Source organism: Platalea leucorodia (assembly GCF_965183815.1).
Source record: "Platalea leucorodia genome assembly, chromosome: 4".
Lineage (NCBI taxonomy): Eukaryota > Metazoa > Chordata > Aves > Pelecaniformes > Threskiornithidae > Platalea > Platalea leucorodia.
In genome coordinates, this window is record NC_138826.1 from 57393322 (window position 1) to 57409203 (window position 15882).

General features: G+C 38.1%; 1 protein-coding gene across 1 annotated transcript in view; it reads left to right on the forward strand.

The window, feature by feature from the left end:
- Positions 1–4281: 4281 nt before the first annotated feature.
- The window catches only part of SLC15A5 (solute carrier family 15 member 5), a gene marked incomplete at both ends in the record, with an annotated part of 34835 nt that continues 23234 nt past the window's right edge, over positions 4282–15882 (forward strand). Inside the window, 3 exons of the mRNA XM_082310190.1 lie at positions 4282–4651; positions 6493–6715; positions 12785–12954. Of these exons, the coding sequence (XP_082166316.1) occupies positions 4282–4651; positions 6493–6715; positions 12785–12954 (763 nt within the window). The remainder of the gene's footprint in view (positions 4652–6492; positions 6716–12784; positions 12955–15882) is intronic.

Below are 15882 nucleotides of genomic sequence, written 5' to 3' on the forward strand. Positions count from 1 at the left end.
GCACGCAAGCAAAGCAAAACAAGGAATTCATTCACTATTTCCCATCAGCAGGCAGGTGTTCAGCCATCTCCAGGAAAGCAGGGCTCCATCACGTGTAGCAGTTACTTGGGAAGACAAACACCATCACTCCAAATGTCCCCTGCTTCCTTCTTCTTCCCCCAGCTTTTTATTGCTGAGCGTGACATCATATGGTATGGAACATGGTAAAGAAGAAATTCTTTACTGTGAGGGTGGTGAGGCACTAGAACAGGTTGCCCAGGGAAGCTGTGGATGCCCCATCCCTGGAAGTGTTCAAGGCCAGGTTGGATGGGGCTCTGAGCAACCTGGTTTAGTGGAAGGTGTCCCTGCCCATGGCAGGGGGGTTGGAACCAGGTGATCTTTAAGGTCCCTTCCAACCCAAACCATTCTATGATTCAATTGTACTTGCAAAGCAGGGAGCAAAGCATGGCCAGAGAGAAGCTCCTTCACAAAGCCTCGGTGTTGAACCATTCACAGCTCTGCAGCCCCGGCTTGAAAATATCCCTTTGGTCAGTTGGGGTCAGCTGTCCCAGCTGTGTCCCCTCCCAACTTCTGGTACACCCCCAGCCTACTCGCTGGTGGGGTGGTGCGAGAAGCAGAAAAGGCCTTGACTCTGTGTAAGCACTGCTCAGCAATAATGAAAACATCCCTGTATTATCAACACTGTTTCCAGCACAAATCCAAAACATAGCCCCATGCAAGCTAATATGGAAAAAATTAACTCTATCCCAGCCAAAACAAGTGCATTCTGAAAAGCATGAAGTCTATTCTTAACTTGTGCTTTACCACATCTCTTTTTTCTGTCAGTAGCCTGTAACTCTTCTAATTAGCTCCTCTGCAGCTGTAGCCAGACACTTGGTGCCAGAAGCATTCCTCCAAAATCGTCTTTGCAACATCTTCCTGCTTTCTCCCTTTCTGTCAACAAGCTTTGAGCTTTGTGTCTTTACTGTGGCTGCCTGCTCAACCTACCACCTTGGACCTGTGTTTACACCATCAGGCAGCAAACCCCAGGCAGGTTTGCCCCTGTTTGGCAATGCTCTCCCCCAGAGCTTTTGCTCTGCCTTTCTAATGTCTTTGAAATTGCAGTCCTCGGGACAGTGGTCATTGAGCTGGCTTCTCAACCCATGCAAGTTAATGGGAATCCTGGTGCTAGCTAGAAAGATTTGACCCATGTAATTTTTTATTTACAGTGTCAAAATTGTTGTGTTGCATTGTCAATCTGTCCATGTCAATTATGCTTCCTCCCCAGATATTTAGCAGGAACTTATGCTGCTATGATGAAGGGTAACACCTCTCACATGTTCTTTAAAAGAGTAAGAGTAAAGCTGAATTAAATTTGCTAAAACATTAGAGAGACTGACCCTTCTAGAACATAAACGGAGGTCTAGAGCCACTACTGACTTTTAGCCAGAGGAACTGTTGTGCTGGACATTGAAGTTCTGCTTCTTCAATTTCAATAAACTACCCCTATAATAAAAACACTGACAACAACTGTCACTTGTCAGAGAAAATTAGGAGAAAATTTTGGTTCCGACCTGTCCAACTTAATTCATTGCCTAATGCTAATTTATAGGTTCCAGTATGGGTAGAAGTAACCTTCTGCCTTGGTTGATACGCTATGAAAGAGCAACTCTCTTATTAATGGCCAGACCTCTAGAGAGCTGACACTATCATATTAGAGCAAGTATTTTTATAAACCTCTCTCCAAGATCTAACTGTCCCATTTTGAGAGCTATCCTTTAAAGATTTGTTTAAAATACAAAGTCCCTACTGGCAGGCAGAGGTACTGCCAGAAGCAGGGCTGGATTTTGAAATAGCAGTTATTTGGTGCAGCTAGTTTCTAGCTGCTTCAGTATATATAAAGCTCTACATATGTTAATACAAATAATTTTTCAACAGGCATGATGCAGTCCTACTGCCTTGTGTATTAAGAATAAGCCAAGTGAATACCAGGTGATTCAATTAGAATTCAACTAAAACCATGTGAAGTAGTTAGACAGACCACCTATAATTGCTGCAGAAATGATTAAAAAAATAAATCCATAAAGATCATATTGTTATATGAATTTGTATATTCTCTTAGCATTGAGCATGTTAACTCATACTGATTGTGATCTGTGACTATCATCACCACCACACCCATATTAGTCACATGCAAAGGCAATTCAAAAGTAACTATGAAAATCACCCACCTCCTCCTTTCTATGACATTTATAAGGCTCAGTCAATTATTTCTTTTCTGTAGCTTGTAACCCAAATTTAGGGTAAATGAAACCACATGAGGACTAAGATAAAGCCATCCCAGCTAGTAACCCTGCTGTCTCCACCGGTTCCCATGATATGATTCATTTTGAATTGCTAGCACCCATGAAAACAGGTAAACTTTGCATTCTTTTAAGAAAAATAATTTGTAGGAAAAGAGACTATTTTACATTGAAATGTTTATAGGAGCAAGCGTGTATTTATCCTGATGTTTTCTATCTGATTGTAAAATAGGCTCATATTTCCTTAGGAAAAAAAAAAAGATAATTTTCTTTGTGAATAGTTAGATAAGAGTAGCTTCATGCAACACAAGATATATGTGCCTTTTAGTCAAAAAAATATCATCTCTCCTGTTTTGATTTGGGATTGGCTTCATTAGGCTTTGATGGAGAAGCTAAGCTGAGTTACAGGTGATTTCTAGTTTGGATTTCTCTGGTTAGTTCATCCAAATGAAGATCGTTTTAGCTGTCATAGATCAGAAGACAAATAGTTCTTGGCATGCTACAAGTCACAGCTGTTTTCATCCGTAACTCGATATCTCTGAAAACTATAACTTCTTTGGTGTCTGAGTTCTTGCTTTAGACTCGTACTAGATTAAAAAATATATATTTCAGAATTATTTTAGGGAGCAAACTATTGCTACTTAAATTTAAGCTTCAGAGCTTCTAGGCTTTGTGTGTGAATCACAGTTGCTTTAGAAACAAGCCAGGGAAGTAAATCAAAACTTGACAGCAACATTCAGAGATTTTTTCTTTTTTTTTTTTTTTTTTTTTTTTTTTTTGAGGTAATCTTGGATTCTATCTTTATCCATACTGGTTATATACTATCGTGCATCTGTTTTGGGAGGTAGGAGTTCTCATATACTAAATAGATCTGAAGAGGTAAAATTTGAGTAGTTATATGGACAGATGGAAACAAACAGCAGAGCCTGTATCTCAACAAATGTCATCAGAGGTATTGAGAGCTCTATTTAGAGAAGCAGGACTGATTTATCACTGCCTTGTAACATGTGTATGCATTTGCGTTTGTGCAAAATAAATGTAGAATACTTCTCATTCTTGGTTGGGAGTATTTTGAACAGGTGTTAGTGATCTTAATGAGCTCCATAAAATGGAGAAACTGATCTGGGAAGTCTGCAGACTTTTCTGTGGATAAGGTAGCAGGAGCATTATAAAGCACTGTGAGTTTGGCTCTTCCTAATTTCTTTTCAAGCTGGTGGTTGCTTTTGGTTGATATGAGAGAACACATCATCTGTGCCACTGCCCGTTATGATGCATTGTAGCTATGGTGCAATACCTGGCTAGAGAAACAGTTATGGTTTAGCTTGCTTTTGGATTGCTTTTTTTCTTGGCTAATACATTCTACTGACTTTATTTTAAAATTTGCATTTCTAACTTAAATGTAGTAGCATTACTTATTTTTATAATTAACTTTATCTGAATTTCAACCAGAAATAACAAGAAATGTAATAATGATTAGGTATTGTTAACCTTTAAAAAAAAAAAAATCCTTCTCTTTATCTCTACTTGCAGTTTTTCACTTGTTGCCTAATTAAAGTATCAGATTATTTTAACAAAATTATTTCCTTGATCTGTTATTTGAATTCTGCTGAAAACGTTAGCTTTCCTGTGTATTTAAACTTTTATCTTTAACGTACAGATAGAGTTGCACATGCTGTATTGGATTCATATAATTTAATAGGTAATATAATTCTGGGGAAAAATCGTGTTCACCCCCAAATGGACTAATTAAATAAACAGATTGAGTTCCTGAGTGTTGCTAAATTGAAACGTTGATATAGCTCTGTGATTTTTTTTTTTTTTTATACTCTTTGATCCTATATGTAATGTCACAAAAGTGGCAGGTGACCTAAGAAATTTTAGTAGTGAAGTGTGGAATTCAAAGCAAGAGTCTTATCAGTTTGCTAATTACAGTGGAGAAGAGCAGAAGTATACCTGTAACTTAAGCTGCTCTACTCAGTCGTACTCAAAAAAGACAAGTATGCCTGGTGCAGACAGAAGAGAGATGCAAGAGAAGCAACTTTTGAACCACGTGGCTGACGAGGAGCAAAGACCATTATCTGAGAGAAGCAACCATGCTGGAAACCTATCTCAACCTGAGAAGAAGCTCCAAGAGGCTATTTGTGTGCTGCTGGTGGAGCTGTGCGAGCGATTCACGTTCTTTGGCATTGTCTGCAACATGATCCTCTTCTGCACTGTCAAACTTGGCTATCGCAACTACCAGGCAGCTATTGTCAATATGTGCTTTGTAGGCACCTCCATGTTGACGCCAGTACTTGTTGGCTGGCTTGCCGAATGCCTTGTGGGGAGGATCAAGCTTGTGTGCATCTGCATGTTTCTACACTTCCTAGGTAGGTGACACCCTGGTGGCTATTTCATGTTTTAGTAATTCTGTTGCAGAAATGCATTATTGAGCATTGTGTTTGAAATCTGGCAACTTTCTCCAACCTTGTGGCCACCTTCTCTAACAGCTACTTAGTTTCTCCTCTACAAAATGCACTGCAGTATTTTTGCCAATGTACTTTTGTGAGGGAGTGCTTTGAACCAGACTAAGGAACGTTTGCATGTGCATCTTGTGGATAGCTGGTGCACAAACTTCACTCCTCTAAAGCAGCTTAGCTATTCAGAACACAGATGCTCAACTCTTAAGATTGGTCCCTCTAACAAGCATCTAAGGTTATTAGTGTTTGGGGCAAATGTGAGGCTTTAGTCAAAGAGATAGTTTGAGAGAAAGTTTGGAAACTGTTTCCCAGCTGTTGGTGGTAAGATTTTATTGTATGTAAAGGTATATGACTGTTGTATTTGGACAAGAGGGAAAGATGTATTTAAGCATGTACCAGTATAAACAAATTTTGCCTTCATTAGAGAGGCTGTATCATAATACCTGTATTGGGAGCCTGCTTTCAGTTAGCACGTTCTGAATCTTCCCCACATGTTATTCTGGAGATCCTTTACATAAAAACACTGTTCAAACTAAGTGTGACTGTTCTGGAGCAATTGGTGCATCTCACAGCTGGTGGTTATTCTGTCAACTTAAACCAGGCTGAGAGAAATACTTTTTATTGGACCAGTTGTTGAGCATAATCAAGTCTGATTTCTGCAATAGCCATCCAAATTGTTATTTAGATATGCAACAAAGTAAGGAAAAAATCAGAGTCATTCCTGAAATGTTCTTGAGCTGATTGCAAAACCATTGTGCAAGCAGCCTGGAAAAATGATTGCTGTTATGTTCCACTGTTTCTCCCACGGGCTTCTGGTTTGGCATCTCTTTCTGGAACTTGTTCTTTCAATGCATATCTTAAAGTAGAAGACTGGTGACACAAACAGAATTTGATGTATTCAGGTATTGTTTTAACCAGAACTTTTTTTTTTTTTTTTTTGGGGGGGGGGGGGGAGGGGGCGGCGGCGCATGAATCATTAAACATTCCTGATGTATTAGGGTTCGATGCACGGTCATAGTCTTAGGTGTGGCTAATGTTGGTGGTGTTGACACAACAATATATTTTGAGTTTATTCTCCAATTACAACTTGGAGAATCTGTAGCTGATTAAATCTGAAAGACTTACTTTGCAGACTAGAGGTGGTAAATGCAATTCATCACATTGCTTCTATAGGTAAAGTTTCTGAAAATCATGTATTTTCCATGAAGCTGCAGCAGAAAAAAAAAGAAAACTTTCCACAAAAACTTTGAGAATTTACTTATTAAATTATGATTCTCATTACAATTCTGGGGTTTAAAGAAGATGCAGAAAAGGCTACACTCCACCATGGGGTGTTTTTTTTTGTTGTTGTTGTTGATCAGTGGTTCATCAGGTGAAGTTACATATTTTAACTTGGGCCCTTTGGCAAGTGGAGAGCTACTGCCGTCTATGCTCAGGCAATGGGGAAGGCCCGTGAGAGGAGCTATGTTTCCAGAGTGAGATCTTCAGTTGATTGAAGAACCTCAATCCTAAACAAGCGTTTCAGAAGAAGATTGCTTTCCTGGAGGACCTTAGTGGTCTTGCCTTACTATATATAGCAACATCCAGAAAGGTTCTGCCTCTCTATAGAATTAAAACTCTCCCTCTTTGCACTCCTCTGTTGTGTATCTTTGATTTTTCATCTGTCTTTTCAACATAGCTGCTTAAAAAATGTCTTATTCATCAGTCTGATTCTAATCCATTTCAAATGACAATTTTCTTTCCAATTCCAGGCACAGCCCTATTACCTGTTGTGGCATTCCCCTTTGAAGATATTTACATTGACAGACGACATATTCTTCATACACTAACCAAAAGGGAGCAGAAAATAGTATTCTACTTTGCACTACTCACAGCTAGTCTGGGAATAGGAGGCATAAGAGCTATAGTTTGTCCATTAAGTGCATACAACCTTGAGGACTGTGGACCGAAGGAACTTCTTTCTTTTTTCAACTGGTTGGTAACTTAATGTCAGCTAAATATCTGTTGGGGATGATAGAGCATTGCCTTGAAATTCACTGCTGACTTACTAAGCAGATTCTGCAGATGGTGGGTTTCATGTTTTGTTTTTAACTGCAAAACATTTAGATTTTGGAAGAGTTTCCAAGAATTTCTCTAAAAACTTTTCCTAAATTTTTCCTTTTGCTAGGACCAGTAGGTGGTCATCTGTTTCAGCCTCTTGTAGAAATCTTCAGTCAGGATTAGGATGAACTGATTTGCCCAAATGCTCACAGACTTGATAGCCTAGCTGTTGTTAGAACAACATATTCCATTTGGTTTTCTACCTTTTACATGTCTATCCCTTTAGGATATTTTGCTGTTACTCCCTAACTAACAGTGGCAAAATTCAATGATATATTAGAATTTACAGTAGAGTAAATATTTAGCAATGACAGGCAGCAGTAGAGTCTGCTAATTTCTTGGAACTAGGGATTGCTGGTAGTCTCTAACTGCTAAGCTCAGTGGCAGGAATCTGCTGTATTGTTTCAGTTCTGTTGCTGTGAAGTTTTGGTGTCAGATACAAACGTCAAGTGGTTTGTATAGTCTTGAATATTTTAAAGTTTTTAAGAAAACTTTGAGGAGAAATTGTTCCTAAAATGGTTCTTAAAATTCCAAATTTTTTTATATTAACTACTTGTCTCTCTCAGTGTGTCAGAGAGGTCATTTTTTATGTTACGTTTGCCTTTATTTACCACTTCTGTAGCACTATACAGCGTGCTATATACGTTCACCTGTACCCTCTGGTTAAACTGTGGAGTAAGGATCAAACAAGTCACAGTGGGAACCTCCAGATTCCTGCTTTGAGGCAGGGTGAAATAAGTCCTAAACTGCCCCCTTTTCTCTTCTTTCCCTGTGCATACACAGTTATTAAAATCAAAACTGAGCACATTTGCATATTGACAATGCAATGCTGAAGAATCAATTAAGATCTTAGTGAATCAGCTCTCTCTTCCTTTGGGAATGGCTTTCCTGGCTATTCTTTTTTCCTCCAATTATGTTAATATCAGAGAGTTTTGAATTAAATCCAAACTTCAATGAATAAGGCAGCTTTAGCAAAGGTGGATGAGACTGTTTAGTTCCTTAGAGCAGATTCTGCTTCCTTGACCTGCCCATAGGAGAAAAGAAAAAAAAAATATATCCTTCCTTTTCTACTCTATTCTGAGTTTTAATCCTTAATTAGCAACATCATTTTGATTAAATAAGACTCTGGGGGATTAAGACTGGAGAGCAATCAGTTGTTCTGAAAGATAGCTCTGGAGAATTTATTGTACTGTGGTCTTAGCCATTCAGAATTGTGTTTAATCAAAGTGACATTTCTCAGTGTTGATTACAAAGGAGACAAAATATGAATAAAAAGTTCCTTGGGGGGAATCCAAATGGGTCAGTTCTTCGGACTTTGGAAATATCAAGAAAGGCACATGTGCGATTAAAAAATTAATAATTTTTGCAGTGGCATCCAAGGAGGGGCTATTTGATTGCAATTTCAAGATTTAAAAAATTCTTAGCATTCTTAATCTCATTAAAACCTCTTGGAATATAATCATTTTCTCTTGGTAGGTGCTTGTCACAGGGCTGAATTTTAAAATAATATAAAATGAGATGGTTGCATACTCTTGGTGAGTGAGAGTCTGTGTTCTTAGCCAAGTTCTATTTAAACAATCAGAATTATTGGGTTAAAGATTGGGTTAAAAGACCCTGTAAATACCTGCTGTCTAATTCAATCCTTGAAGATTGCTTTGCACATCTAGGGCCTGGTTCTAACCCCTAGTATGAACTATGAGTCTGATATTTTAAATAAACAGAGTATACCAATGCTAAGTGAAGAAGGGACTTGGATTCTGCTGGACTAAGTTTCCCTAAGGACATCTGCTTTTCTGAGGTTAAGGTTGTGGACTGGTACTATTTTTGCAGCAGGAGAAGTAAATTCTGTCTATGGGAGCAGAGAATGAGAGCAAAGGGTACAATCCAGACTAGGGATCAGAGTTAGCAGTGTTGTGTCTTGTCTTACTGATCTGCTGGGGGGGGGGGGGAAGGCAGAGAACATGGAAGCAGTAGTATTTTCCCTTTCCCTCTACAGCAGATCAGTTTCTGCTGTTATCCTGGATGCACTTTACTTTGACTTTTTAATATGTTTTTCTACCTCTTTCGTGTTTTTATTCCCCCACCTTGTCTTTGCAGAGAATTCCGTAGTGACTCTGAAAAAAATGACCTCCTCCTACAAAGCTGTAGTACAGAAAAATATATAGCTTGGATACTGGTCCATACATGGAATATCTGGGTCCGAGTTTAGATAAATCAAAACTTAAATTATGAGAGCTAGGCATGCTTAAAAAATAAAAGCAAATAATATTTCAAGTGACAGGAAATCTACTGAGTCTTCAAAATTAATCTTAAAAAGTGACAAAAGGTCAATTTTGGAATATTTTCATATATTTTACTTGATATCAGATTGTTTCATTGAGCAGCTTCATCTCAATTGTTACATTAAGTAAAAGCTTTCTGAATCATGTATGAACAAACAATATTTTTCAATAACTTTAAAGAAGTAACATCCATTTAAAAGTATCACAATGAATACATTTCTGTAAAATGTTATAAGATTATTAGGTCTTTATGGGCATGTCACAATAACATTTAGGTTTGCGTCTGGACTGCATTCTTGAAATTAACCTCCCAAGTTGGCATTTGGCTCTCATTGTGTGGACACCTCAGAGTGCTGAAGCTCCAGGAACGAGCTGTTCCCTGCAAAGTTTGACATGATATTCAGTTTGTTGTAGTTAACTAATTCAGCTGTGCCCTACTGGGATCTCTGAGACACTTTATGTAATGCAACTCCAAATATTGCAATATTAGATAACTATAGTATATGAGAGCTAGCAAGATGTGTTTCTGTTAGTGTAGGTTCTGATCTGCTGCTGTCAGTATGATTTGGGCAAATCACAAAATTCTGATGTGTGCGTTGAGGTTAGTTTATCTTTCTTGTTTGGTCCATAGGGATTGCTAAAACACATTGGGGTTGGGTTTGGTTGTTTGGTTTTGTTTTTTTTCTCATTTCTGCAAGAGGGCGGGAGCTTTACATTTCAGTCTTACATTTCTTTGCTATATGGTGGTGAAAAACAAAAGCACTCTCCTGTACTCAAGGGTTTTCTTTGAAGGTTCCTACTTCCAGTGAAACAGTCGTAGAGTCATGAAGAGTGTCAGGACTTCAGGTAGCTCAGGCACACTTAGAAACTTTAGAAAGTTTGGAAAACAGCTACTGAAACTTCTAACTTTAAAATTGTCAGTTAGGAATTGTTTCAAAACTTCTACACAAGTTCCAGCTGACCCAGTTGTGTAACTGTATTTTTTTTTTTTTTAAAGCTTTAGTTGAACAGGGGTCAACGTGTATGTACAAAGTCCCTCCAACTATACCATCATCACAGAATAACATAATTCCAAAGTGCCTAGAGACTGCTTTCAGTGGAGGGGAAAAGTCCATGATTCTGATGAGTATCATCTCCTGAAAATGTAAATTACTTAAAGGAAACAGTAACTGGTTTGGAACTTCAGACGTGTTTTGGTGTGACTTCAGAGAAATGCATGAAGCAGGAGACCTCGCTGCTGTCCATGTCCTTGCTGCTTCCAGGAGAGCTGCTGCTGTGTGGCTCTTGGCAGCACTGAGTTTGCCCTGGTGGAGTACATCATTTTTCTTCTGACACTTGCCCTGGGTCCTGTGAGGCAAGCTGCATAGGCATGTTCCCATGCCTGTTGCTGCACAGCCCTGTGGTCATCTCCAATCCCTTAGCAGGGTGAGAGCGCGTTGTCTTTGTAACTGTGCAGACCTGAGTAGCATTACCAAGGTCCATACTTCTGACATGATAAAGGTTTCGCTTTCTTGGCACTAGCTAGATGTGATGTAATGGGCAATGTCAGAACAAGTGGAAGGAGTACAGCAGGCACTTCAATACTTGCAATATCACTGTGGTTTGTCTTGGCAGTTATGGCAGGCCATCTAGAAGTCATTTTAAATGAATGAAATGGGGTTGAGGAAGTCTCCTAGGTGTCAAGAGAGACGTGCAATGCCACTTTTAGGATTTTCAGCTCAAAACATTTTGCTGTGATTGCTGATACAGGGAGCTGCAATGGTAGGACAATACCTTGCTCCTGACCTACCCACTCATTTGCAGTTGAGGAGGGATCAAGCTGGAAAGCTTGGGAGTTGGATTGTTGAAGGGTAACTGGTCTTCTACAACATGTTAAGATTTTTTTCTTTTATTGTTGAGTAGGTAATTCTGGATTAATTAGGAGACATAAATACTCAAGTCCAAATAGCATACATGAGGCAGAAGTGGCACCAGACAAGAAAGCAAGCTTTGCTTCCTCAAGCAATATGTATTAAGCTGTATAATTATATATCAATTTATATCTCACCTACAAATGAAAACATTTTGCTAGGTTTCCAGCAAAGGTGAAGGAAACTCCTCTTGCAGTTGCTTACAAAATGTAATTTGTGATATATTGAGGTAGTACTACTCCACTATGGGTCCCTCTTCTTTGTTTAAAATACAGTTGTTATCTTTAAAGCCAACGAACTTGAAAGTTTAGTCAAAGTTAAAATTCTTAACTTAAAATTTCAAAGGCTAAGTCTGCAAGCCAGAGTCAAATCTGAAGCAAAAATTGCTGAATGACTGACACTGACTCTTCAAATGAAGTATCATACTAATCCCCGACAAGTTAGTATTTTTGGAAACTGTGACTCCAACAAAGCAGGTCCTCCCTAAATCTGATCTCTCTGCTGTGAGATGCTGAATATTCACCGAGTCTGCTCTGTAGCCTCAAACCCCTGTTTTGTGAGAGAGTTATGTTTGAAGGGAAACTTGGCTAAAGCTCTGCTGAAAGCAAAAAGAGAACATAAGTGGCATGAAGAACAGTGTAAGGGGAGCACCTTAGAATTTAAAAGAACTTAAAAGGGTTATAACTGAAACACTTGTAATTATGAATGGTAGAGTAAAAATTGGTCAGTCATGTTGTAAGAAGAGGGCTATGCAATAAAAGAATAAGCAGTACATTTTGTTTCACTTCACTTATGTTTCACTTTAATAAATAGCTATACAGTTAACTAACTTCTTGAAAAAAGCTGAATTTTAGAAAAACTCATGATTTAATGTGTTATGTAGGAGCCAGAATCCAAGGAAAAAAGTGTGGTGACAATATACTCCTCCTAACTGTGCAGATACAAACACATTTGCTAACATAAAGAAAATAAGTAGCTATCTGTTTGCATACTATCAGGGAAATGCATTGTTTTGGCACTTTTTATTTTTGGCAGTTGATTTTTGCTGTCCTTATAATTCCTTAAAGAATATTTATTGTGCTCTTGTCAGGGGTTCCAGACTGCGATAGGCCTATCGCTAGTGGTATGCCATATGCTTCCAAGAGTATGCGATTTTCATTTGAATATATTCTGTGCACATGAGGGGCTCAGCACTTACTTGGGAAGCTCCTCTACTGCCACAGGCAGTCTCAGAGCAAATTATGTTGGGGAACTTCCTTATCAAGATATTTCTAGAAGCCAACAAAAATTCATGCTGAGCCTTGCAACTAATGGAAAAGCCATCCATTCTGAGAAATCAAATTCTAATATTTCTTTAACAAGGGATGGTGGCATTACAACATTTCCTCGTAAGCTTAAAGTATGTGATTTGATGATATTGCATACACAAAACTTATGTTATTGGATATTAAATGTGTAAATGGTAAATGCTGATGTATCTACTTACTCCAATCCACAAGAATATTTCCAGTACTAGATTGATAATTTGTTCAGATCTACGGCCTCAGTACTGTTACTTTAATCATAAACTTCTTGGAGCTAAGACATCCAAGTGAAATTTGATGTTCATTACTGTGTCAGTGTGTGCATGGTACTGATGCTGTCCATGCTTCCTATACTTACCATGCCTTTAATAAAATGTTTTAATCTTCTGTAAAGGCCTTATATTATTCAGACTCTCCACTCTTCTCTCTCTTGTCTGTGTCTACTAGGTTTTATTGGCTGATTAACTTAAATTCAGCACTTGTCTTTGTCAGCATTTCTTATATCCAGCAGTCTGTGGCCAGGAACCTTGGTTTTCTTATCCCATTTGTGTCCATGCTTATGGCTACGATCACAATTCACATGGTGCGTGGTGAAATGATTTACAAACCCAAAACAGGTAAGAGGCAACAATATCTTGGGAAATGTCTTTAGAGGTTATTTTCACAGAAGAGATCAACTTGCATATCAAAATGAGTTCTTCCACAACACTGCCCTGTTTGGTTGGAGATACTTGGGTTTTAACTCTACAAGGTCTGTGTGTAAGAGACAATATCCATCCTCTGTAAAGATGGATCTGGAGATTCTGGATAGGCTGAAAAAGTGGAAAACAGTCTCTGGTAAATTTATGTGCATTTTTGTGTCGTGTCAAGACGTGGCAAAGCATTTGCCTATGCAGTAAGAGGTATATGCATGCTGCTGGTGGACTTTATTTTGGCATGTTTGGTTCAACGTATGCACAATGTGTTTTGGTCAGTTGAAGCAGAGTTTACGCCTATGCTAAGGCACCAAGCACACTTGTGTTTTCTCCTTTAAGTGTGCTCCATACCTTCACCTAAATTCTCACCTCAGCAGCCAAGCAGTGTGGTCAGTCAGCTAAACAGGAACATGCACTAGTAGCAAAGTTGTTACATAATGCCTTTATCTTGCAGAATGTCTGATGCTTATTGTTATTTCAACATCAAGTGTTTTTACACATCTGAAAATAACTAGAAATACTGAATAACTCTAAATAGTTCCTATGCAGACTGTGGAGATATTTTAAAACAGAAGTAGTTCCTACACTTCTGTGGCCTCACTAGTTAGTATCTGAGCTCTTCAAAATCCTTTGATGGCAACTACCCCTCTCCATTGACCAAGCACAGAAACATCAGTGGAGCCTAGGTGACTTGTATAAGGCTGTAAGTGCCCAAACCTTGCTATTCTTTTTCCAATAGAACCCAGAAACTGCAAGGAAATTGTTATTTCAGTCTTTTTGTTGTAAATATAATCTAAGCAAAAATATATTAGCAGTGAGGGAATAAATGCATAAATCAAGTGCCTGGGAATATTGTAATGAGGACGTCACTAGAGAGGTTTATTCAAAACAAATAGAACAAAAGAAATGTGTCCCCTCTTCAATACCCCAAAACCATCATGGTCTTTGCATGGTCTGCAAAGACTAGCATCAAATTAGCAAGCTTCTTATGGAGAGAATGGTGGCTGTCTGGCTCGCTGGGGCTTACTACAGGTTTTACAACCTGAGAAGGTAAAAAGATTCATTAGTATCCACCCCTGAGCTGGACTATTCATATGGACTAAATCTGTAGTTTATCATCTAACTAGTTTAATTCTACTAAGTGGAATAACATAAATTTGTATATTATGTCTGTCTTGGCCATCAATAAAAACAGCAGAATATTTTTTTTTATCAAATGTTTTTCCCCTATGAGTGTTTGATTTATCATATATTTTCCAAGTGTTTGCAGAATGCTGATCTCTACACTAATATCTGCAAAGTTTTTTATCTCCTTAGTCAAGATAAACGATAATATACTTTGTACCTTCCAATGAGATGATGAAATTTGGAAGTTCTTCAGAAGTGCAATTCAAATCCATAGGTGACCTTAAATGATTTTTATATATGCTGCCTTTTTTATTTTAAGGTAGCTCTTCAAATATGGATCATGCATTCAATTATGTTTAGCTGTCAAGCATGGATTTCATTTGCATTTCTTCCCACTGCTATAATTTTGAGGACTGGCAGGTGACCAGAGATGAGGAAAAAATGTGTATCTACCATCTAGGGTGCAATGTAGGTTTTTTATTGTAATTAAGTAGCATAGATATTCATTATTAGATCAAGGTCAAAGTAGCAGAACATTACAGCTAAGGACTGAAGTATAGAGGAGAAAGATAATCACCTTCTGAAAGCTGCGATTTAATATCTATAGAGATAGATTTTATTTTTTTTTAAGAAAACATTAGAAATACAAGTATAGAGTATACGATGTTGATCTACACAATGTGTACTGGTATAAATATTTATGCTTTTAAACATATCTCTTACTAGCTGATCAGATTTGTAATCTGAAGAATTCACCACTATGGAGTTCTGTGGGGTTTACTTGTTTTCTTTTAAAGAAGGGGTGAGATACTTATTCTAACTACATCACTGGCAAAATCCTCTTGATATCGATTAGGTCTATGTGTTATTCACGTTGATTTTTGAACTACAACTTCAAGCAGCTTTATATTCCCAGTTTGCTAGATCTTATAATCTGCTGGAATTCCCTGCCAAGAAACACAGCTAAATAATATAGTTGTCATTATTTTGCATGAGGCAAAACAGACTGAAATTACATTAAAGAGGGCCCCAGCTGATCCATTAGGAAAGGCAGTGAAATGTCAGGACTTGTCTATTTTAGTCTTTTTCTTCAATGAGAATAAATAAGAAGAGTCTGCCCAACATCTTCCATTCCAAAGGAAAGGAGATGACTGTGGCTGTCTTCAAGACTAGGTCAGATAAACCAGGACACAGCCATATTGTCACTTTGTTTGAGCTGTCTGCTAGTCTTGTCATGGGGCATCATGTGCATCTTCTGATTTCAATGCTGACTGGGTTCAAACCCTTGTAGAGCAGTAATAACACCACTTTACTGCTTTTACTTCCTTCTTTGTGAATGTCTATCCTCTAGCATGTGGCGAAGCAAAAGATTATCGCTTCTCTGACTTAAAACATGTAATTACTAGTTCTGCCAATGAGTTGAGCTGATACTGACTTTTCTGCTACCTTTTTTTTTTTACTTATGAAAATGACTCTGCTTTGACAAGAGCCCCACGTCCCACTTGTTTTCTGGTTAGCTGCTTGGTCAAGTCACTCTGGAAGGCTGCATATTTTTCTTTTGGTCTTCAGATTTGGTCTTGAAATGGTTTAGATCCTAAACTAAAACATCACTTAAAATACGTGTTAAGAATAGCTGCCTGTACAGTCATACAGAACAATAAAATCTGTACCAACTCTCTGTGTTTGCAAGCTTTGATATGTTCTCTATTTCAGATTTTATTC